At 38.6% G+C, this 23,129-nt stretch overlaps 1 protein-coding gene across 1 annotated transcript in view; it reads left to right on the top strand.

The window, feature by feature from the left end:
• Positions 1-3,373: 3,373 nt before the first annotated feature.
• The window catches only part of LOC108667774 (Down syndrome cell adhesion molecule-like protein Dscam2), a 33,263-nt gene continuing 13,507 nt past the window's right edge, over positions 3,374-23,129 (top strand). Inside the window, exons 1-18 of the mRNA XM_047879571.1 lie at positions 3,374-3,417; positions 4,520-5,340; positions 5,811-5,964; positions 6,356-6,517; positions 7,331-7,477; positions 8,605-8,725; positions 9,686-9,878; positions 11,319-11,431; positions 11,729-11,862; positions 12,789-12,960; positions 15,462-15,535; positions 15,952-16,113; positions 16,462-16,752; positions 17,249-17,368; positions 18,463-18,711; positions 19,230-19,478; positions 21,744-21,885; positions 22,358-22,509. Coding sequence (XP_047735527.1) covers positions 3,399-3,417; positions 4,520-5,340; positions 5,811-5,964; positions 6,356-6,517; positions 7,331-7,477; positions 8,605-8,725; positions 9,686-9,878; positions 11,319-11,431; positions 11,729-11,862; positions 12,789-12,960; positions 15,462-15,535; positions 15,952-16,113; positions 16,462-16,752; positions 17,249-17,368; positions 18,463-18,711; positions 19,230-19,478; positions 21,744-21,885; positions 22,358-22,509 — 3,475 coding nt within the window. The 5' untranslated portion in view covers positions 3,374-3,398. The remainder of the gene's footprint in view (positions 3,418-4,519; positions 5,341-5,810; positions 5,965-6,355; positions 6,518-7,330; positions 7,478-8,604; positions 8,726-9,685; positions 9,879-11,318; positions 11,432-11,728; positions 11,863-12,788; positions 12,961-15,461; positions 15,536-15,951; positions 16,114-16,461; positions 16,753-17,248; positions 17,369-18,462; positions 18,712-19,229; positions 19,479-21,743; positions 21,886-22,357; positions 22,510-23,129) is intronic.

Genomic DNA, 23,129 nt, shown 5'->3' on the forward strand with positions numbered 1-23,129 from the left:
ACTGTTAGACAATCAATACGGTTGCATTGAGAGTCTTAGGTATCAACCTGTCGTTAAAATATAGGTATGTTCAAAAGAAGCACAGTCTATAAATTAAGGAAATCTCATACTCGTTAATATTTAGGCAAATTTATATGAATCAATCGGACTCTGCAAACATAGTGACATTGTCACCATTAAACATTATAATGTATATTTTCCTTGAATATTCAAACTTTCAATAATATTAAAACAATGAAATGCGTGGAAGCAGTAATAAAAACCCGACCGACTGAGTCAGCTGATGCTCCGTAAAGTTTCTCAGATGCGATAGGGAAAGCGTCGTATCGCTCGTAACCTTGCATCATTACGTGGCTTATTGAGTCTTAAACTGACATAAAAAAGATCTTAATGTCTTCGTTCATCGTTGAAAATTGAGCTCGATAACGAGTCTTCCACATATCCTGCTTTCTGAGCTTAGGATCTTTTACTCAATTGAGTTCACAGCTTCATTTCGAAAATTAATTTTTACGTTTTTTTAACGCGGGTGTCAAATTCAATGCAGTTTCACATAGTATCGATGCCAGATTTCATAGAGGACAATATTTATCTGGAAAAATGTGAAACTTCCAGAAGGAAATCCAAGTATTTCGGTCGTTAGTACAAAACTAATTAATGAGAATCAATGTATGTTGCTTGACTAATGCTCAGTGTTTTTTAGGCGACTAGAGTCGAATGAAAAAGGCAACGGAATGCAAGACTATAATGTGAACATAAGACATGATATAAAAAATATAACTCAGTACTCACAGCAGTGAGTGACAGAGAGCGCATTTTCTCGTCGACGAAAACTTGAGGTCACGGACGGACGGACGGACGGACGGACAGACGGACGGACGGACGGACAGACAGACACACGGACATGGATAAATTTGTCTGTCTGTATGTAATGGATAAATAATTTCTTAAAGATATCATAAAAATAAATATATTTACTGTTTAAGAGTATTTTCGCTAATCCTGAAGTTTCTACAGTAATCGAGCGTTTGTAAATAATTGTCCAGTGGAAAAACTGTATTTGCCAAGTGGTGCTGGCATTGCACAGTTGGTACGAACTGCTGGTTATTGCCGTGGCAGTCTTGCGAAGCTATGTGACAATTTGCTCAATAAAAATGGCCGGTCCCTCGGTGTTCATAAAATGACTCGGTAAAAGGCGCGAGGCCAAGCAGTTGCAGGCTACGGTTATTTGGCCCCTGTTTCAAATGCCTCTAGGGTGATACAATGTGCAAACGTAATCAATTGCTTCTCATGAAATATCGCTGCGATATAAAGATACTGTATCAAATTTATTTGATCTATTTTGTAGAGCTTTTAATATATCTATAAATTCATATTCCTAACTTAACAAAAAGAATGTAATCTCAGAAAAAAATAAATGACAGAACGTCGAAAATAATGCAATTAGGAGACGGTTGGTTTTGCTTTATTCTGTGGCGGTATGAAAATTATTGAGGAGGCTCGATCCTCAGTCCAATTTAATATATGGGAAATGTAGCAGTTACTTGAAAAAAACGAATAAAGCGCAATGTTGTTGAGTAATCTTAAACAATTCTTCAAAGGGGCTCAGTATTAAATCAAAACAGTTTTCCAAATCACCCATCAGTGACGACAAAATTCAGGGGTTGAAATATCCTAGTTGTGTTCCTTTTGGCCCATGAAACGCTTTGATGTGAGGGCTGCCACGCATGCGTGATCGCATCTCATTACAACGATCATCGTGGACGAGATTACAAGCTAAATCTGCACAGCGCATAAAGGTCCACTCGACAGCCTCCTGTTTACAAGCTTACGAGGAGCGAGCGCTGTCATTACCTTCATGATGATCTCGCCACCACACACCTCAACTGCCTCAATGATCACACTTCCCTGCATATATTTACTTTGAAATATTAGGAGCTTGTAAAATACAATTTTTTTCCTGTACAATTTGTGGTTGTAAAGGCTGGTTCAATCGCTGCATCTACGTAAAGATTTATTACATACTATAGTATATTACATACTATACTATGCTATTATACATAGGGCATTTTTCTCTCTTCCTCAAGCATTCTTTTTTCAAGAACGAGATTTGGTTTACGAAAGAGGTGCATTAATTGTTAATTGCATTAATATCGTTATAATGATTTGAATGACAAGAAGGGAGAATCGAAATTTACATGATAATACAGAACATCAAATTAAATATTAATATTCAAATCAAGACAAAGAGTCGATCTTGGTCTCATAGCAAACCTCTTACCGGCTGTTAGTAAAGCGTGACATAAGTATAGTATAGTATAGTATAGTATAGTAAAGTATAGTATAGTATAGTATAGTATAGTATAGTATAGTATAGTATAGTATAGTATAGTATAGTATAGTATAGTATAGTATAGTATAGTATAGTTTAGTATAGTTTAGTTTAGTATAGTATAGTATAGTATAGTATAGTATCTTCGGCATTAAAGAATAGGCCTGGATAGGTCTGTCGCCGATTCTTGTGCTTTTCTTGACTAGACTGGCCTTTTGATCAAATCTTTTCAACAGACGGCAGATTTAAAATCGCTTCTAGACTTCAGTTGTTCCGTAGGATACGAGACATTTTAAGACTAAACATATGCTCATGCATGGCCTTGTCTAGTCTGTTCTTGAACGCGTTCATACTCGGAGCGTCAACAATATCTTCAGGGAGGCTGTTCCACATGTCGGGGACTCGAAGCGAGAAGAAATGTTGTCGCGTGGATAAGTTGCACCGCATTTTTTTTTAATTTATAGCTGTGGCCCCTTGTGTTGGTTCTTGTTTCAAATTCTAGTAATAAGAACAACTCTGCCAGAGAACATTAGTTAATGGGAGATAAACCTAAACCAGATATAATTACGTGATAATTAATTTGATTCTGAGTCTTTTGAAGCTTTGAATCTTGCAGCGCATTGAAGATTACGCTCAATGAACGTTAAATACGGAGCCTATAATTAACTAACGGCAAGACACAGGAGGCTTTTTACGTGTATGCTGATAATGGCTCGTCATTTTATGTACAAGCCATGTTAATTCAGGCATTACCTGCTTCTTGTATGCATTGGAATTAACTAAGTTAAGTTTCCACTCGCAATCGATGTGTGGAATCGAATATAATATGAACTTTTTTTGCTTTCAGGAATGCGTACGCTGTGTTAATGCGCATCTGGACCATCTGAGCCACTGCGTTCGCCATCTTAAGGGTTCCATTCTATTTTCCTCCCTGAACTGGATAATTGAGGAGACCTAACTGGTGTCTCTTATAGCGACAAGTTTTTGTTTATTTGATAATGATATTAGAGACTTTTTATAAATTGAAACCATGTTTGGCCTCACTGGAAAAGAGGCAATCTGTTTGCTGATGCAACTCATGAGTGTATGTGAGTATTCTTATTTTTGCCCGCATTAAAATGACAAGATATGCCTATAAATATATACTTACGTGATTTTTGCGCAATAGCATCGTTGGATGGATAATTAAAGTTACTATACGAGCTTTTTCTTCAATTGGTTATACGTTTGGCAAGAGTAAATTTTGTAATTTAAGCTGTTAAATAACAATTCACGATCGTAAAGATAGATCACGATAAAAAATTTATCATGACATAGATAAAAATTCACGATCATGATAGAAGAAACCTAAATTAAAAATTCATTGCACTTATTACTTATAATACTTTAATAATTATAGCACTTCTTAATTTTTACTAATAATTTAGGGTATCTATTATGTTCATTCAGCACACAATACAGAGTATGCAGGGTGATTCACGAAAACTTCCTATTTTGTATTATGCACCAAGCAGCCTAGATGTTTTAGGAAAAAGAAGGGGCATTTCATATGAAAGTTCAGGTCTTGAAGTCTTTTGTCCCGCCTAGTCAGTTGCAACTATTCATTGGACAAGTGAGCAGCGTGCGTTTGCTGTCGAGGCGTACTTATCTAATGGCCTTCCCATTATCGCTACTCAACGAGCATTCCGTACTCGGGATGCGCCTCATCTATTTGAGAGGTGACCTTCTTTGACCTGCCCGATCACCCGATTTGGCTCCGTATACTTTTTTACGAGGTTATCACAAATCAATTGCTTACAATGACTGTCCAAGAACTCTACCTCATTTGAAGAACAACATACGCCAAGCCATTGCCAACATACCAGTCAATATGCCTCTGCAAGTTGAAAGGAACTTAAAAAATCGTCTAATTGAATTCATTTATAATGGGGGAGGTCATTCTTCCGATATAATCTTTAAAACTAAATGATCAAAAATTTCAGGTAATGAATTTTTCAATAAATTTGTGGTTGTAATTACATCTTTACTAGTTCTATTTTTATTGAGCTTTCAAATCAGGATGTTCCGTGAATCACCCTCTATTGTTCTAGTAAACCTCGATACATCGAAGTATGTGTTACCAAGTAATGAAACAAAAAAATATGTTTGTATCTCTACAATTAATGCATGTTTCCGTCCGTGTCCTTACAGATGGCACAGGAAGCCAAGCCTACCAATCTAATGTCGGCGTCAAGATCAGTCAAGGAGGGAATTCGTCTTTTCAATCTACGAATGGGCAGCTTTCTCAAATTTATGCTTCGCCTTCGAAAAGCATTCGTCGTCATGATAAATCTGAGTTGGCACCGCTACCAACAATATCGTCAATATCATACGTTGGATCGGGTGCAAATAATTCCTTGTCGCCGGACTTAAAAACTAGGTATCCATACAAGCCTGTTAACCTCCAGTTTTCCACTGACCACATAATAAAAGCCCGCAGGTCATTACGCAGCCTGGATGGCCATGAAGCAAGCTGGCCAGACCGGAGTTATTCCACTGACAAGGTTGAACCGTCGAATCGTAATGTACGGTGGACAAACAACTATTCAAGACCTACCCACCATAAACCCCCGCAATCTCACCTTGCAAATAGGCATCAAATATTACCCAGAAGCCTTCATTACAATTTCAAGTCCCCCTTTAAATCGCCTATACATCAATCATTTGGACAAAATTATCGCGGTCTATACCAAAGGTCCGGACAATTCGCCCGGGCCATTGAAGCTGGTCATAAAGTTTTCCCTGTCCAAAATTACCAATCCTCGGTAACAAGTTCTGATCCGGCGACCAAGTTCGACTCTAAATCGTCTCCAATTAGAGGAACTGATGGTGGTTTGCAATGGTTAGCCAAGCCTCCTAGGAAAGTTGTGTTCGGCAACAGCACGGGAGCCAGCATTCAGTGCCGCATGCGAGTGCTTGATGCGCTGTCTGCAGTTACTTGGACTTACCAGGACGGAAGGCCTTTGGCAAATGTGAGTTGTTTATGTTCAGATTTCAAGGCTAGCATTTCAGTTCCCTTGTTTGTTAAAATATTTTTGTGAGTTGAATTAATCAGTATAAAATAAACGAAAATTTAGAGTTTACGAAACTTCAAAGTATTGAGGTTTCATTTCCAAATGGCTTGACTGAATTCATTTTAGCAAATTGATTTTATTTGCAAATCTTGTCCATTGATAATTTATCTTCTTATTAAGAAACAGGAGGCACGCACGACCTGTGTGTTCATTTGAATCGAACACGAAATTTTCAAAAAGTTGAAAATACGTGTTCATGTTCTCCAGATACGTTTTAGTTTAGAAAAACAGACTCTGGCGTAGCAATAAAAAAATGATGGATAATTTATCATTATGATCCAATCGTCTTCAATGTGAAAACTTATACAATCAATGTCAACATTATCCCCCACTCATCACTCAATTGAGATGAAGTTGTCCCATTGCAGAGCGGGTTGGTGGCCGAGCACAGCAACGGAACGCTGCAGTTTGCGCCGTTCCCATCGCAGGCGTACGACGCGGCGGTACACGACGCAGTGTACGCCTGTCGCCTCGCCTCGTCCCTCGGGGTGGTCGTGTCGACGCCCGTCGCCGTGCGCGCTGGTGCGTCCCGCCTTTAAGCCTCAAATAAAATACAACTGAAAAATACAAAATATTAATTTTTTCTGGCCCGCTGAAAATACATTATAATTATTAAAATGTACATTATTGATAAAAAAATATTCATTTTTCCTGACCGATGAACATTTATTATAATTATAAATATATATACCGAATTGCCTATAATTTAATTTTGATGAAAACCAACTCTATAGAATATAGATCACCAGGAGTGCAATAGAGAGGGAAATGTAATTGTCAACATTGGAAGATCAAATAACTCGAAAGCAAATGAAACGATGTAAAAACGTACGGCAAAATATCCGACAATTTTCCATTATTGAATCATTACATTGAGGAATAAATTGTAGTAAAATTTGGTATTTCTTTCTAGTGATCGAAACTCCGTACGACGTCGAAGCTTACGACGCGCATGCCCTTACTGGTAATGTCGCTCTGCTGACGTGTGTCGTGCCACCGTACGTCCAAGGTTACGTCACGGCAACGTCGTGGGTTAGAGACGATGTTTATAATGTCGTCCCTTCACAGTTTGGCGGTGAGACAAATATCCTAGTCATGCTCAGCTTGTTTTTTTATTGCAGTTATAATGAATACAGGACCAGGGGCAAATTTATCGAATTGTCAAAAGTGACCAAAATACTGCGGGCCTTCACAGTTTGGCGGTGAGACAAATATACCAGTCATCCACAGCTTGTTTTTCGACTAACGCATTGCAGTTCTGATGAATACAGGGCCTGTGCAAATTCATCGAATTGTGAAAAGTGAGCAAAAAACTTCGGGCAAATTAAGGGCCTTTTCCCATCAACTTTCGAGACCTTTTATTTTAGCAGTTGACATTCCTATTCAATAGGTGGAAATTAAATGTCATGATATCGCTTGATATAAATCCTGGTTTTAAATTAGAATCGTGAAATGTCAATTTAATGAGTGAATGAGTGCGATTGAGAAGAAAAGCAATATTGACTGGCGTAAAAGCGTTAGTATTTCTTTCAATTAATGCGTATAATATATAAGCGGAAGCCAAGATAGTGATGTTAATTCTCTAATTGTAATTCTGTTCAGCGGGAAAAGGTTTTACTTAATATTCATCACCGGATTTATGATGAAATTGCAGGTCAATAATTATTGGCATAGAAGTCCAACAGTTGCTGCTTATATTATTTATTTCCATATGTATTGATAATGTTCAACTCCTTTGCTACAATGGCCATCAGTAATGTGTTTTCAGTGTCTGATCTTACTTACTACAAATTATTGATGACACCTTATTATTTATATGTTGCTATTAGTACGAAAAAATTCAAACGATTATAGCTTCCGGTTACGATGAAGTTTACCATTTCTGCAGACGACAAGTACCACATGACGTCATCAGGCGACCTCCTGGTGTTCAACGTGGTACAGGCGGATGGCGGTCCAACATACCGATGCCGGACCGTGAACTCAATCTCAGGGGTTACCACGGTGTCCAGCTCTGCCCGCATCATTGTCACGGGTGAGGCGTTTGACATGATCTCAGGGGTAACCACGGTGTCCAGCTCTGCCCGCATCATTGTCACGGGCGAGGTTTCAGTGTGCATTTTCCAACTGATCTGCAGTCTAATGTTGTTAGCAAATAGGAAAATATTTGACAGAGACTCGTCAAAGCCAGAGCTCATGCTGGTTTGTAAGATGTTACTAATGTGGAAGAACAAGTTAATATTCGAAAGACACAATTGAAGAAAGATCATTAATGAAATTTGTCTATGGAATGATTAAATAATCGACTTTTATTCGAGTCAAATTGCTGTCTACAAAATAACGGGAAAAATTGCATGTGGACTTGTTAGGAAGTATTTTTTTTTTTTTGTTACCTTGGCTACGCTCATATTTTTGACTCTTTTCAATTTTTCTTCAGAAGAATGCCGAACTTGAATGAGCTTCATCAACTCTTCTATATTATTTCAAAATTTAATCAGATTGTGGCAAACAACTTCGCAGAGCTAAGCTCCACTAATATTTCTCACATCTCTGGAATTATTTCTCAAATGCTTGCATTCTAGAGAGGATGTTTCGCTCTTCTGCGCCTAGACGAGCTTTTCTTTTTAAAATGATCGGATTCAATCAAGCTATGGCACGCTTGCCTGATTCCATCAAGCGAGAGATGGTCTCTAAAACCCCGTACGTTATGAGATTTTTTTCACCCCGGGATTATAAGCTTTAGACTCAAGGCTTAATGAAAACGAGGGCGCATAATAATGGGCATACACACGCACTCAAACAACTACTTTCGATAATAACAAATTATTTTAATTCACCCGTATATTTTGAATGTTTATTGAATATGGAAGAGTGTATGCTAGATTAGAAGATAGGCCCCCATGTAATAATAAATTTTCTTCGCTGCATCCTGTGTGGAATGTTAAAAAATAATCGCTCATCAACTTGACCTTACACAGCTTGCAGAAAACACATCATCAGCTTCCATCCGATGATCAATTCAATGAATCATTGAAAGATGAATTGCCCTTAGGAAAACTCGTGAATGTTTTAATCTGTATTACTATTTGAACAGATGCGTTTGAAACATTAACTCATTCATTTTCCGTCTAAATGAAGAGTTTTTAAATCGTAATTGCACAGACTCGGATCGGCCATCTGCTCCCCGGGTGACGGGCACCCCGAGCTCCAGCGTGACCGCGGCCGAGGGTTCTTCCCTCAGCCTGCCATGCGTCGCTCAAGCCCGGCCTGTCCCGACCTATACGTATGTTTAGTGATAAATATATTTATATATTTATTAATTTGGGTAGGATCACGATGAAAGAACTGGAATTAATTTACCGCCAGAATTAATTGATGTATATTAATTGCTGATGATTTATAAACAGTAATACATGTGTAATTCAAAACAACAGCGCAACATTACTGAGTTTCTAAATATAGAGCATATGTCCCTCTAAACTAACAACAATGTTTAACTTGAAATAAACGGTGCATTTGATGTATAAGGAATTCGTTATGAATGGAAAAAATAGTGAATATACCGAAAGCAATTGCGAAGTATCTAGGAAACACGTTGGATGAGAAGGTACCAACTTACATAATGTATTTTATATCTAGTGGTTGAAATTGAGCGCTCAGTTCCCTCGGAAGTTGACCTCTTCGAGATGATTTTTAATAATTTTTCAGTTGTATTTAAGGAATACTGTTTACTTCAATAAATCTTTGTTACGAGAGCGTGGTCAATACTCTTAAGAATCAGCAAAAGCAGACTTGAGGAATGATATTATACAGACTTGAGGAATGAAAATATATCATGATATTATACATGGTGTAACAATTGTATGATCACATTAATTTGTAGCCAATAGTTAGCCATGAAAAATATTGCTTAAAATCGAATACAATGATTATGATAATTGTGTCATTGGGTTTTCAATTGCTATAATTACTGTCACCAAAAATTTAAATGCAAAGAAACGCCACATAAATTCGTGATATCTTCACGGAAAACGTTTCGGAGACCAACGCTATGATCTGATCAAGAAGAGAATACAAGTACAATCAGTAGATAAATGCAAATGTAGACTAAAGATACACAAATATTAGCAACGTAAACCGGAACTGGCCTCCGAAATGTTTTCAGTGGGGATATTAATTATTGATGAACTTTTAACTTCATTGTGATTTAATCAGGCTAATGATATAAGTACTTATAATAAAGGTGGTACAAAAACAACTCGCCTCTCGTGAACCACCACAACACACTTGATCGTGTGATGATGAGGCCTGGGTTGCTGGAGATCGCACCACTGCACACGAGTGATGAGGGAGAGTATCGGTGTGTGGTGAACAACACAGTTGGCACTGCGGCCATCACCACCTACGTTAAAGTCACCACTCCACTTGTTGTCCAGGTACCGAACTCATTAATAAGTTCCTCCTGAAAAGTATCTTGTTTTCGAACATTCTGTTTTGAGCCTCGTGTTTTATATAAGTTTTGTTTAATAGAAAAGTTTGGCTCGAAAGAGATTTTTGGGATTGTTTTCTGCACATTAAAATGATGTATTGGTAATTTTTTATTTGAGTGAAAAAACTTTTTCAGCTCGAGTTTGGTGAAAAACATTTTAATTTATACCTGAAATATTCGAAAATTGCTTGAGAAGAGAATTGAATAAGACTTCTTACTTAGTTTTTCGACGGTGATTTGTGATGATATTGGGTTGGGTCGATGGCTCAAATTGTTTAATTTAGCTGAAATTACACCGTGAACAACAATTTTTTATAATTTACTTAACGTAATTCCAGTCGGAGCGAATCACAAACCGTCAAGTCATTTTTAACCTTCAACCTTTTTAACCTAATCACTTCAAAAAATTTGTTTCAAGCTGCCTCTGAAATTCAATAACAATCTATCAGAAATGCTTAAAGAAAAAGAGTTTTCCACGCTGCCAATGGGCTTCATCGTGTGACTGAGTATTGTTTCGGTGTGTGCCGTGGAATTGTGCACTTTTTGCCTGCTAAGTTATCCCACAGCTTAGTCTTATTTTATTTGAAATGGCGTTCTAAATCCGAACAATAGATTCGCATTTTGAGAATCCTGCTATAGCGAAGCTCCAATACTAGCAGACGACTGTGAATAATGTGTTTGAAATTTCTTACAATAGAGCTTGCGTCTTAGCGAAGAATGGGCGAGTTTCTACTTCATTGCAATGCTAGCTCTATTCTCGGTTCCCTCAGCTCGGCAGATGATGATATTTATTTATGTTATTTATTCATGACATTATTATTCAAGCTGTTAAAAAAAATTAAACACAGTAAATGGGCGTCAAAACGATCGAATAGAATAAATAAATAAATAAACTTGAAGCACAACGAAACTCAGTCCTCAAAATTTGTGACAAAAATATTTTAAGAATCTAATTACGCGTGCAAAATTATTCTCTGGTGAAAAAATTCAAGTCGCATTGACACGGAAACAAACAACTTGTAAACGAATTATAAGATAAGATGGAACTGCTTTGTCATCGTGAGGCTCAATATAAATTGATTGTACGAGAACAAAATTTGCATATAAATTAATTGTACCGGTTCAAAATTTTGATATAAATTAATTGAACGCGAACCAAATTTGAATATAAATTAATTGTACAAGAACAAAATATGAATATAAATTAATTGTACAAGAACAAAATATGAATATAAATTAATTGTACAAGAACAAAATTTGAATATAAATTAATTGTACGAGAACAAAATTTGAATATAAATTAATTGTACAAGAACAAAATTTTAATATAAATTAATTGCACGGGAACACAAAAATTGTACTGAACAAAAATTAATTTTTCGAGCAGGTGTCACCGGAGTTCGTGGAGGTGGACGCAGGCGAGGAGCTCGAGCTGCGCTGTGTCGTGACGGGCTCGCCTGTGGACCTGCTCGTCTGGTATAAAGACGGACAACTTACACGGTGAGTGTAGCAGTCAATTATTTAGTCTGCTTACATGTTGAGGGCGTACCATTAATCGCAATATACACTTTTGACTTACAACTAAGTTGCGACAACAACGTAGAAATTTGCGAATCTTACTGTTTGCGCAGAGGAAAAAGAAAAAACTCTCGTTGTAAAATGTAAATGCTTCAATCAATTATAAAACATATTAATTCCAGTCTAGTTCGTTTAGCAAGAACTAATACCCATGTCTGTTATTGGATTGAAATCTTTATCGCGTATAAAAATAAAACCTTTGTCTTCTTTTGTTGTCAGCACTGGCAGCGCTGCTTCAGGAGGTGACGTGTTGCGAGTGGGCGCAGTACAGTCGCCCGACACAGGCGTGTACCAGTGCCTGGTACAGTCCAGCCATGAGGCTGCCCAGGCCACCGCCGTCGTCAGGCTTGGAGGTGAGTCATCATGTACATTATATATTTTACACGCCCTTGGTACGTCGTAATGGACATAATATATTTTAGACGCCCTAGCTAGGTCGCAATGTACGTCGTAATGGACATAATATATTTTAGACGCCCTAGCTAGGTCGCAATGTACATTATATATATTTGACAACCTAGCTAGGTCGCAATGTACGTTATATATATTTGACAACCTAGGTAGGTCGTAATGGACATCATATATTTTAGACGCCCTAGCTAGGTCGCAATGTACATTATATATATTTGACAACCTAGCTAGGTCGTAATGTACAGCCATGGTGGGCCGCAATGTACACCATATAATTTGGACGCTTCGGTTGTTCCTGTTGGTTTGGTTTTAGACGCCCTTGGTACGTCGTAATGGACATAATATATTTTAGACGCCCTTGGTATACGTCGTAATGGACATAATATATTTTAGACGCCCTAGCTAGGTCGCAATGTACATTATATATATTTGACAACCTAGGTAGGTCGCAATGCACATTATACATTTTAGACGGCCATGGTGGGCCGCAATGTACACCATATAATTTGGACGCTTCGGTTGTTCCTGTTGGTTTGGATGTTATGAACCTGGCGCTAATATGTGTGGAAGGTGGTCAAATGTGTCTCCACGTGACATAATGTACAGGGGATTAACCTGGACGAGGAATTTTTGTTTTAATTTTGAAAAAAAGAGATGTAATAAAACTTATTTTTAAAAGGAAAATGTAAAGTAATTTTAGCGCAATTTTTTGTGTAGTCCAATTTTATTCCAAAAGATAACTGGAACTTTCCTGAAAGTAAACAAATAAGTGAGTTGGCTGAAGGTTATTATTTGAATTGAGGTTTTCAAGTTTACAAATACCGAGGAAACTGGAAAATAATTCTAAAAAATAATCTTTAAATCACAGGTTTTGCAAAAATTTCGTCTCACACAGCCTCCACACCGCGCCTCGTGTACCGCTTCATCGCGCACACGCTGCAGCCTGGGCCTGCCGTGTCCCTGAAGTGCATCGCCCGCGCCACACCCACGCCACACATCACCTGGACCCTGGACGGCTTCCCTCTGCCACAGTCACACAGGTAACTGCCACACCCACGCCACACATCACCTGGACCCTGGACGGCTTCCCTCTGCCACAGTCACACAGGTAACTGCCACACCCACGCCACACATCACCTGGACCCTGGACGGCTTCCCTCTGCCACAGTCACACAGGTAACTGCCACACCCACGCCACACATCACCTGGACCCTGGACGGCTTCCCTCTGCCACAGTCACACAGGTAACTGCCACACCCACGCCACACATCACCTGGACCCTGGACGGCTTCCCTCTGCCACAGTCACACAGCCAGATAAGTTGACTTCTCATTTTTTTTAGCTGATATTGAGGCTTAGCGGCTGATCCAGCAATCCATGTCTTCGGGGGAGAGAGAATAACCCTCTGCATCAACTTCGCATGTTCATGAGAATTTTATGCACAGAATTATCTTAGGCGATACGTTAAATTATTTGAATTGTTAACTACGGTTAATTATTGCGAGTAGCTCATTGTCAGCTGTTATCCCTCTAGAGTCTAGAGTGCTCGTGTAATTTCCGGAGTGCCTGTGAGCTCATAACTTCAGACTTGTTCCCTCTGTTTAAAAATGTTTCTAGCTTTTGTTTGGTACAAACCTTGAACAGGCTTGTGTTCTACAGCGGGCGATCTCTGGAGTCCCGTGTTTTGCTTTTTGAGCTATTGCCCGATTGCCTAGATTTGTGCATGGAAGTCATTTTCTTAATCATTTCGAATATTGTGAACGGTCGGCATAACTAATATTCGATACCATTCCACCGAGATCATTTTTGGTAGGTCACGCATGTATTTATTGCCCCTACACCGTCATCTTTCTTGAAGCCAAGTGTGTCCCTTGGGCATATTAGTCGTCTATAAATTTATTGCCGTCGCACACAGCTTTTTTTCCGCCCCCTAAACCGAAATTTCGAATTTCGATAGCTTTCCCTGAGTCTCTGAATCGTGTAACGGGGCGTCACTGGTTGGAGCAGTCCCAGTTTTATCTTTGGCTTCCCTCGAGTCCTTGCAAGGCTTTCACTTCAGGGCTTCGTCGAGCACGCCGAGCGTAGACGGCTTGCAAATTACTTCATTCTCCCATGAATAATTTTAGGCGTCGAAAAAGCGCCTGAGATATTATGGTCTCAGCAGACAAGGCTTCCCGGCGTTAAAAAAAATGATAAGCGACGTTACTGCTCACGTGTTTTGAATAATTCTTTTCCATTCCAGCATCCATTGCCAGCCAAGAAGTGAGCAACAAATGTCCAGTGACTTGCAAGCATGGGAATAGTAAGACTCAATTGCATGGCCACCAAGGTCAGTTTTATTATGCTTCATTTGAAACTAAGGGTCAAAATTTCTATTTTTACATGGCGATATAATTTGAAAGAAAATGGCACTGAACACTTTCGAATAAAATATCTAATAACTTATTGTGTCTTGTGTCGTACTTTACTTGTTTTTTTTTACAAGTAATGAACAAAGTTTTTTTTTTCTTGGAACGTTGGGTTGAACCCTTCAATATTGAGGAAGTCTGCGCTAGAACTCAGTTGTTAAAAAAGTCATAGAAGTAAGAATAAGAATAGTGTTACAATCCTATTAATTTATATCGATCTAGAGAAACATTTTAAAGACAACAAAGTCCCTACGTAAACTTTAGCGTTTGCCTCCACCGGACGCTCCAATATTTTATCTCCAGGAGGCGCCCGCAGTATAAACATCACTCCATATTACTCGGGTAAACCTTGCGTTAAATTGCGGCAGCCTCGCAAACACCAGCAAAAGCCAGCGATTTCTTGCATACACGGATACCAACTCGGGAGCTTTCTGCGATCTAGGGGACCGTCCGCTTGGTATTTACCACGTAAACTTCAGTGCTGTTTCCGGCCTTTTGCTCTCGCGCTCCAATGAGTTCGGCAGCGCGGGTTAAGCTGTCCAGGAAATCTAAGAGTGAATTTCACGCTTCATCGGTTGGCATTTGGTAGTCTTGACCTCGTAGAATATTTGTTAGAATGTCTCAGAACTGATGTATTTTATCTTTTTTTCGGTTGTGCCGTTGCTGCAACTACAGTAGAACGGTATAAGATTAAGTCTGCGTTGTAATGTCATGTAATGCGATTTTCGATGTCGAATTAACATTTTTTGAGAGAGAAATCGTTGAAGAGAGGTAATGATTGCTTCGTCATAGTACTCAGCAAGGAGGAGAATGTGTTGCAGGTGTTAATGTCTTTTTCTTATATTTGGCCGTCATTCCAGTAAAAGCGGAACACTTGCTTTTCTCAAAGATGCGGTCGAGTCTGACTTTTAACACTCTTAATTTGTTTTTCTTTCTCTTGAATCGATATTAGTCTCTAAGATGAAATTGCTCATTATTTTGTAATAAATTTTCTCCTCTACATGTCTTGAAAGTTGAAATGCAATTGACTTGTTCGTTTACGTGTCACGTTATCAACAGGTTCGTGATGGGTCAATACGTGTCACATTATCAACAGGTTCGTGATGGGTTAATACGTGTCATGTTATCAACAGGTTCGTGATGGGTCAATACGTGTCACGTTATCAGCAGGTTCGTGATGGGTTAATACGTGTCATGTTATCAATAGGTTCGTGATGGATCAATACGTGTCACGTTATCAACAGGTTCGTGATGGGTCAATACGTGTCACATTATCACATTATCAACAGGTTCGTAATGGGTTAATACGTGTCATGTTATCAATAGGTCCGTGATGGGTCTGCACCTGAATTTAAGTAGTCGCTATATATTCTTATTTTTACCTTTTTGCATAAGCATTTCTGACCAATTACTTCTTTTTGAAAATTTTGATATTAAACTTATCTTGATAACACTCGCAGTTAAATTTTTTTAAAGGTTAAGCATGACCATGTGACCTTATCAACATATCAACTCAAGCCATTAGTATTCTTTAATTAATGTTCCTAGTTGATTGACTATAAGAAACGAATACAATGAAACGAATGAAAGCTTCTAATGAGCCTGATGTTAACGTGACAACAGACGGAGAAGAGCTGCCGTCCAGCGACCACCAGTCTGTGGACGAGGGCGGGACGCTGCAGCTCACGGACGTGACGCGTGCGGCAGACGAGGGCACTTATGCGTGTACGGCCTGGGACCGGCAGGGACGCTCAGACACGCAGGCATTCACACTCACTGTCACGGGTGAGGTATTTTTCAACTGTTGTAGATTCGCGTTTGAATAAAATGATGTTGTTTTGTGGTTGAAAAAGTTTATTGTTTGTTGATCTTGAATTTAAAATAATTGCTACACGTTGTGTTTTATTTATTTTGTGAGATACTATATCTGAATCATTTGATACTACTGATGGTTTTAATAACTTACACTGAAGAGGCGCTCATTCCTAGTTTGACAACATCCACTCGCTTTGACGGCACACATAAATCAATTTGCTGTATTAACAAATTCCAGGTATATGTAGCAAATAGCTATCCCAATAAATGCCCTAATGGAAGCACCTCTTCTTCCTACTTGTCCTGCTGACGAAGCAGTTCCTCCTCGCTTGGCCCCCATCGTGTTCTCTAAAGGCACTCGTTCCGGCATGCGAGCTCAAGCGACATGTCTTGTGCAAGAAGGCGACACGCCAATCACCATTCGATGGCTCAAAGACGGTCTTCTTTTGGATCCGTCAATTTCTCCAGATTTGGAAATATCGCAGCTTAATGAATTCACTTCCGTGCTGGTCATTGCCATAGCCAAAGCGCATCACTCCGGGAACTACACTTGTTCCGCCTCTAACGCCGGGCACACGACGCAGTCATCGGCCATCCTTTCAGTTAAAGGTTCGTGAATGAGATGTGGTTGATAATTTGGAACTGTGTACAATTGTAGATACATTGGCTGCCAAATATTTTATTTCCCAGAATATTCATGGCAGATTTGAAAACATTATAATGTAGCGCCGCTTAACTCTTTGTTGATAATTCGTTCATTGTTCATAATAACTTTTCATGACAAATTACGTAAATTTTTCTGACATACACAAATTTAAACACATTAACGTAAATTATAACTTGAAGCTCTTTCATTTTCTTCACCATAAATTTCCTCAATAAAGCTAATAAAAAACACTGCTGTTTTGAAAAGTTATTTCTCCATCAATCGTCTGCGAACGAAGAAAGATGTTTGTGGAACAAATTTTCATTTATTGAGAACTTTCATTTTCTCAATAAATATTGCTTGAAAAAGATGTTCCACCCCGATGCTCATGGTAAATGAATGCCACATCATCAAGATTGTCATATATTCAATTGAAGTCAATTATTTAATTTTTGCCAGTGCCACCGGAATGGCAGGAAGTGCCCCACGATGCCAGCGTTGCCCTGGCAGCAGCGCTGCATGTGCCGTGCAGCGCTACTGGAAACCCTGCGCCTACTGTCACTTGGAAGCATCAAACCGGTAATCATCTTCCTTCCATGCACCTTCCTCCATGTGGGAATGTTCTATTTGTTTTTGCGCAAATTTAATTTAAAGGAATATAGATCTTACTACAATTTTTTATGAAACTTTGTTTCCGTACATCTTATAATGCAACGAAGAACGCATTCGCACATATTGATGGAAACTCAGAGGGAAGAAACAGGGAGAGAGTCCTTCAGTCCGTAGAGTGTTGCCTGAATGTGGCCCGTGAGACGTCGACTTAATGTCGTAGTTGTGAGCCCGATGATAATATACCCCGATGATAGTCGTCATGCGATGCCCCGACGCCAACCGACTGACGATAGCTGAGGCCCTCATCATTAAGGATCGGACTCTAGCCGTCAACCTCCAAACTACTGAATTTTTCAAAACCTTGAGACGGTTTTCGAGGTAATTTTTGGGGCTTTATTTCTTGATCATCTTCATATTTCGGTGAATTTGTAATTATTTCTAATCAAATTCTGAGTTTTGAGTAGTATCCTATTCACATGATTTTGTACTTATGTCAATCCAAATTTCATCACTCAATGCGTCTTGTAATTTGACAACGAATTATTGAGACCTTCGGAACGTCGTTAACGAATTAAAAATGTCCATCAGTACTCTGATTTTCAATTTACCAATGCAAACGAAAAATATTGTCGGATAAATTGAGAAAACTTATAAGAAAATGTTCAATAAAACAAATTCAATGGTCTTCAATAAAACCTGCTTATAGAAACAAATTCTGACAACCTATACTAATTTTGTTAAATTGCTCAACTATCGATGTGTATTTTTCCTTTAATTTTCCTTAATTTTAAGATTAAAGGAAAACATTTTGAGATTAACATTTCTTTTAATGTTAGGATTAATTTAAAGTTTGGTCAATAGATGAAAATAATGTAATTCTAAAATTAATTTCTGTCCAGCTAATAAATCGCATAGCCTTTCTGCCGAAAATCATCTTGAACCGTTTTTCCACATTAACATTTGTTCTTTAATTTCAGCTTTAATTTCCATTCTGCTAAATGAAAGGCCTGGATTCTATGAAAAATTGGAACCAGCTTTAAAAATGTTTTATTTTTCTCCAGAATCCGGCAACTGGAAGGCCCTGCATTTTGCAGCTGCCAGTTTCGGAGTGAGTGCTACGTCCGGTACTGCGGATTTGGTTGCTTTCCGGTCCTCGGTCTCGGAAAAGCAGCCGTTGAGAGGTGGTGGCAGCGGCAACAGCTCGCTTGTGATAAACAAGGCTGAGCGCCGACACGAGGGGCGCTACAGCTGCCAAGCAAGGAACGGAGTCGGGCCTGGACTGTCCAAAGTCATTACGGTGTCTGTCAGCGGTGAGATAACAGACTTTATAGTGCCTCAGCTCACGTTTATTATAGTGATTTAGTTGCGCTGTAGCTAGAAATTTGCGTAACGTTTCAGTTCCCGAATAAAAAATTACTGCTTTCAATTTATTACTTATGGCAGTCAAAACGGATCGGATTTGATTACATCTCTACATAGTTGATGAAATGTTGCGCTCAAGCCACCGAATGCGTCCTTAAGTCTTGATCTGAATTCAGTAGCTTCACATTAATTTTAAGATTAAAGGAAAACATTTTGAGATTAACATTTCTTTTAATGTTAGGATTAATTTAAAGTTTGGTCAATAGATGAAAATAATGTAATTCTAAAATTAATTTCTGTCCAGCTAATAAATCGCATAGCCTTTCTGCCGAAAATCATCTTGAACCGTTTTTCCACATTAACATTTGTTCTTTAATTTCAGCTTTAATTTCCATTCTGCTAAATGAAAGGCCTGGATTCTATGAAAAATTGGAACCAGCTTTAAAAATGTTTTATTTTTCTCCAGAATCCGGCAACTGGAAGGCCCTGCATTTTGCAGCTGCCAGTTTCGGAGTGAGTGCTACGTCCGGTACTGCGGATTTGGTTGCTTTCCGGTCCTCGGGCTCGGAAAAGCAGCAACTGAGAGGAGGCGGCAGCGGCAACAGCTCGCTTGTGATAAACAAGGCTGAGCGCCGACACGAGGGGCGCTACAGCTGCCAAGCAAGGAACGGAGTCGGGCCTGGACTGTCCAAAGTCATTACGGTGTCTGTCAGCGGTGAGATAACAGACTTTATAGTGCCTCAGCTCACGTTTATTATAGTGATTTAGTTGCGCTGTAGCTAGAAATTTGCGTAACGTTTCAGTTCCCGAATAAAAAATTACTGCTTTCAATTTATTACTTATGGCAGTCAAAACGGATCGGATTTGATTACATCTCTATATAGTTGATGCTGTGCTCAAGCCACCGAATGCGTCCTCAAGTCTTGATCTGAATTCAGTAGCAGCTTGACAAGACGCATTCTCATCTTCTAATCTTCATTCTAATCTTCTAATATTCATTCTAACCGTCTAATTGTAGTCGCACGGGAATTATGATTGATCGACCAGGCGACAGATGTGGCCGCAAACCTATCTTTGATCGCTCTCCATATTCAGCCTACGACCAAATTGTTTGTACCAGATGTCTACTTCATCTCACTGAATAAAAAAACTCAGCCAATAGAAGAGTTACGTTCGGCAACAGCTATGGCTGCGAACTTATCGATACTGGTTTTCGACGGCCGCACAACCATGATTAGATGGTTGGAATATAAGCTCAACCGACGGTTGAGATTATTTCCTAGTTTTGCACTGGTAGCTCACGAGAAAAGATATGAAAATGAGAAATTATCATTTTTTAAAATTATTAATATAAAAATGCTGGCATGAAAATTAAAAAATGCTGTTTTTGCAATTTTATAGTGTAAAATTGAAGAATTGGTTGAATGATAAATCTGTTGGCAAGGCAGCTCGTTTATTGAGAAAATTTTGTAGGACAAGAAGTGACATTGAGCATACAACTTTTGTATGCATCCTAAACTGCAATATTTTTTTAGTGAATATGCTTTGAAAGTTCACTGCATAGAATTTTCTATTCAGTAAAAAATTTTATACTTTGCTATTATTTACTATTTATTCTCCGGTTGCGGTTGCGTTGTAGAATCTGTGGTCTCCCATTGTGTGCATAGTATCCCATTTTACCGTAAAACTGTAAAAACTGGTATTTGCTACAGAATGTCCGTAAAAATCTCTGCTATTTTAATGTAATATTTAGTGCGTTGATGCACCCAGCGCGATCAAGCAGCCGCGTAATATGATTAACTTATCTGGTTAACCACGTTGATCTCATTAGGTCCGTTGACCGCTGCGGTTCAGACAGGAACAGGGCTTATCGCGTTTGCTTATCAGAATTTCATTGCAGGGGTTTCATTTGTTTTAGCGCCCAATAAAGAACACTAACTTTTAAATAGTATACCTAACTTTTTATACTTTCGTCTCCTTAAAACAAGAAGCGTTTAGAAGGAAAGTTAATAAAATATTTTTCAAGCTCGTGAAAACATACGAACGATATACAAAATGTGTTTCTATTCTCTTCATGCATAAATTCATGTATTTACCTATAATGTGAATTGAAATTTGGCAAAAATAAAAGCCTATTTTCTGCCATATTCGATTCTATACCAGTTTTTCTCATGGCATTTGAAATTAAGATTACTTCTGCTGCCTGATGATTTTTGCATCGAAGATATTCTAAATCATTTGAAGCTCTGCCTTACGAACTCAACTTTATGATTTATCTAACCTTTTAATAATTTACTGGTAGGTGAGCGTGAATATATTCAACCGCATTTATAAAATATGCTCATCATGATTTATCACGAGGACCACGAGGCGCCGTGCTGCATTGTTTCGACTGGGCCTCTAAATGATCATAATTACATACGCTCATTAACACGTAATCCGACCTAATTACGCCGTATCATGACTTGATTGTTCCCGTGTAATTGTTCTGAATTAACTCTGAGCCACATTCATGCAATACATTTCAGAATTTCACATCCACACAATCTGAGAGAATTTTTTATTATACATTAGAATTCCCCCCCCCCCCACCAAAAAAATTGTCGTTCTCAGAGAGTATTTCAGATTTTATTCCCTACATTCTATTCAATAAAATTCAGTTAAATTTGGAAATTTTCAGCTATCAGAATATTCATATACATCTTAAAAGGTATCTATTAGACTATTCCCATGACTCTCTTGGCCTGCATCTTCAAAACTATTACTCTCATTCAATGTTTTTAAAGTATTCATACAATTTTTCATATTTTTGGACGCACAAATATTGTGCGTACCACTTTGCTAAGGTAAGAAAGCTTGACACCTTTGTTCAGTATTTTACTTCTTTTTTCAAATCCCGAGCTTTCTTTTTTTTCGCCTGTGAATTAATATTTAAGTTTAACCATCAATATAATTTCCTGGTTATTTGCTTGGTGATCAGAGCCGCCCTGGTTCCCCGACCCCCCCAAGCCGGTGGAGGTGATGGTGGGGGACGCCGCCTCCCTCAGGTGTCGGGTCATGGGGGACGCTCCGCTGGCCGTCTCCTGGACTAGCGCTGGACAGCCGCTCTTCTCATCTCAGAGGTCCGTGTCATTTTTTGGTCTCGTGTTCTTTTCAGCCTCGTGTTTCAAAATTTGTCTTATTATGTTTCGATTTGAATGCTTTTAATTTTTCCGTCTTTTCTTCTTTCCGTCTTTTCTTCTTTATGTCTTTTCTGTCCCCTACCTACCTTTTCTTGTTCTTATGCGTATTTTTCCAGGTTTACTTTTGTTTTTTGACACGTTTCATGGATTATAATGATATTTTTATTGATATATGAACATTTTTCTTACATTCTTCTGTTATTTCATTCGCGCTTAAAAAACGCGAATCGTGAATTAGCTGAAACATTTCCGATCGTTGACATTTTTAGCTTCCTGTTTACTGGATTCACTACTACAGACGAAGACAACACTCACAACTCAGGAGTAATGAAATTTCTCTCAAACTGAAGAAACAAAAATTAATCCCAAGAAAATAATTAATCATGCCTTTGTTTATCTTTTTTTTCGCCAGGATTCAATCGGAAGTGAAGGCGGAAGACGCCGGTGGGGTGGCGCTGCTGCTGACGGTGCAGCAGGCTCGCTCGGCTGACTCTGGCACCTACGAGTGTCAGGCGTCGAACGCGCACGGCGCGCGCACTGCGGAATATCAGCTTCTGGTGCAGGGTGGGTACAGTGCTTCACATGGATGGCGTTACTACAGACCAAATATTATTATTATAATTATCATACAGTTATTTTATCATCATTATTTTTATCATTAGTATTAATATATCTCAACGCAGAATGGTGATTTTATGATTAAAACTTATTGTAGTGATCTCTTAAATCCAGATAATGAGCATGGACTCACTTAATTTGTACCGGATTGTTGATGCTTAAAGAAAAATCTCAAAAAAAGTGTTTTTTTTTTTTAATCTCAAATTCTATTGGATCCTATACTCGATGCAAACGTTTTCATTGAAGCTCAATATCGTGATCTTAAGCAACCATGTACACAGTGCATGGTATTACTTGTCCATCAGTGTTGGCAACTTCTGCGATAGGCAAATTCTGCTTAAAATTTGATGCGTGCTTATTTTGTAATCCGATGAAATTCTTCAAGACGACTTATTCGGACAGCAAAGATGAGGTGGCAAAAATATTTTGAAACTAATATTGAACTCGAAAATTTTAAGATGCCTTTTACAGTTTAAATCCAAGCATGGCAGTTCACTGTAACATTACTTATTATTGTAAATGAAATTTTACTTACCTAGGGATGAACTCTCTGATTTCCTTGCAGA

The sequence above is a fragment of the Hyalella azteca genome, unplaced genomic scaffold (assembly GCF_000764305.2).
Source record: "Hyalella azteca isolate HAZT.00-mixed unplaced genomic scaffold, Hazt_2.0.2 contig3349, whole genome shotgun sequence".
Lineage (NCBI taxonomy): Eukaryota > Metazoa > Arthropoda > Malacostraca > Amphipoda > Hyalellidae > Hyalella > Hyalella azteca.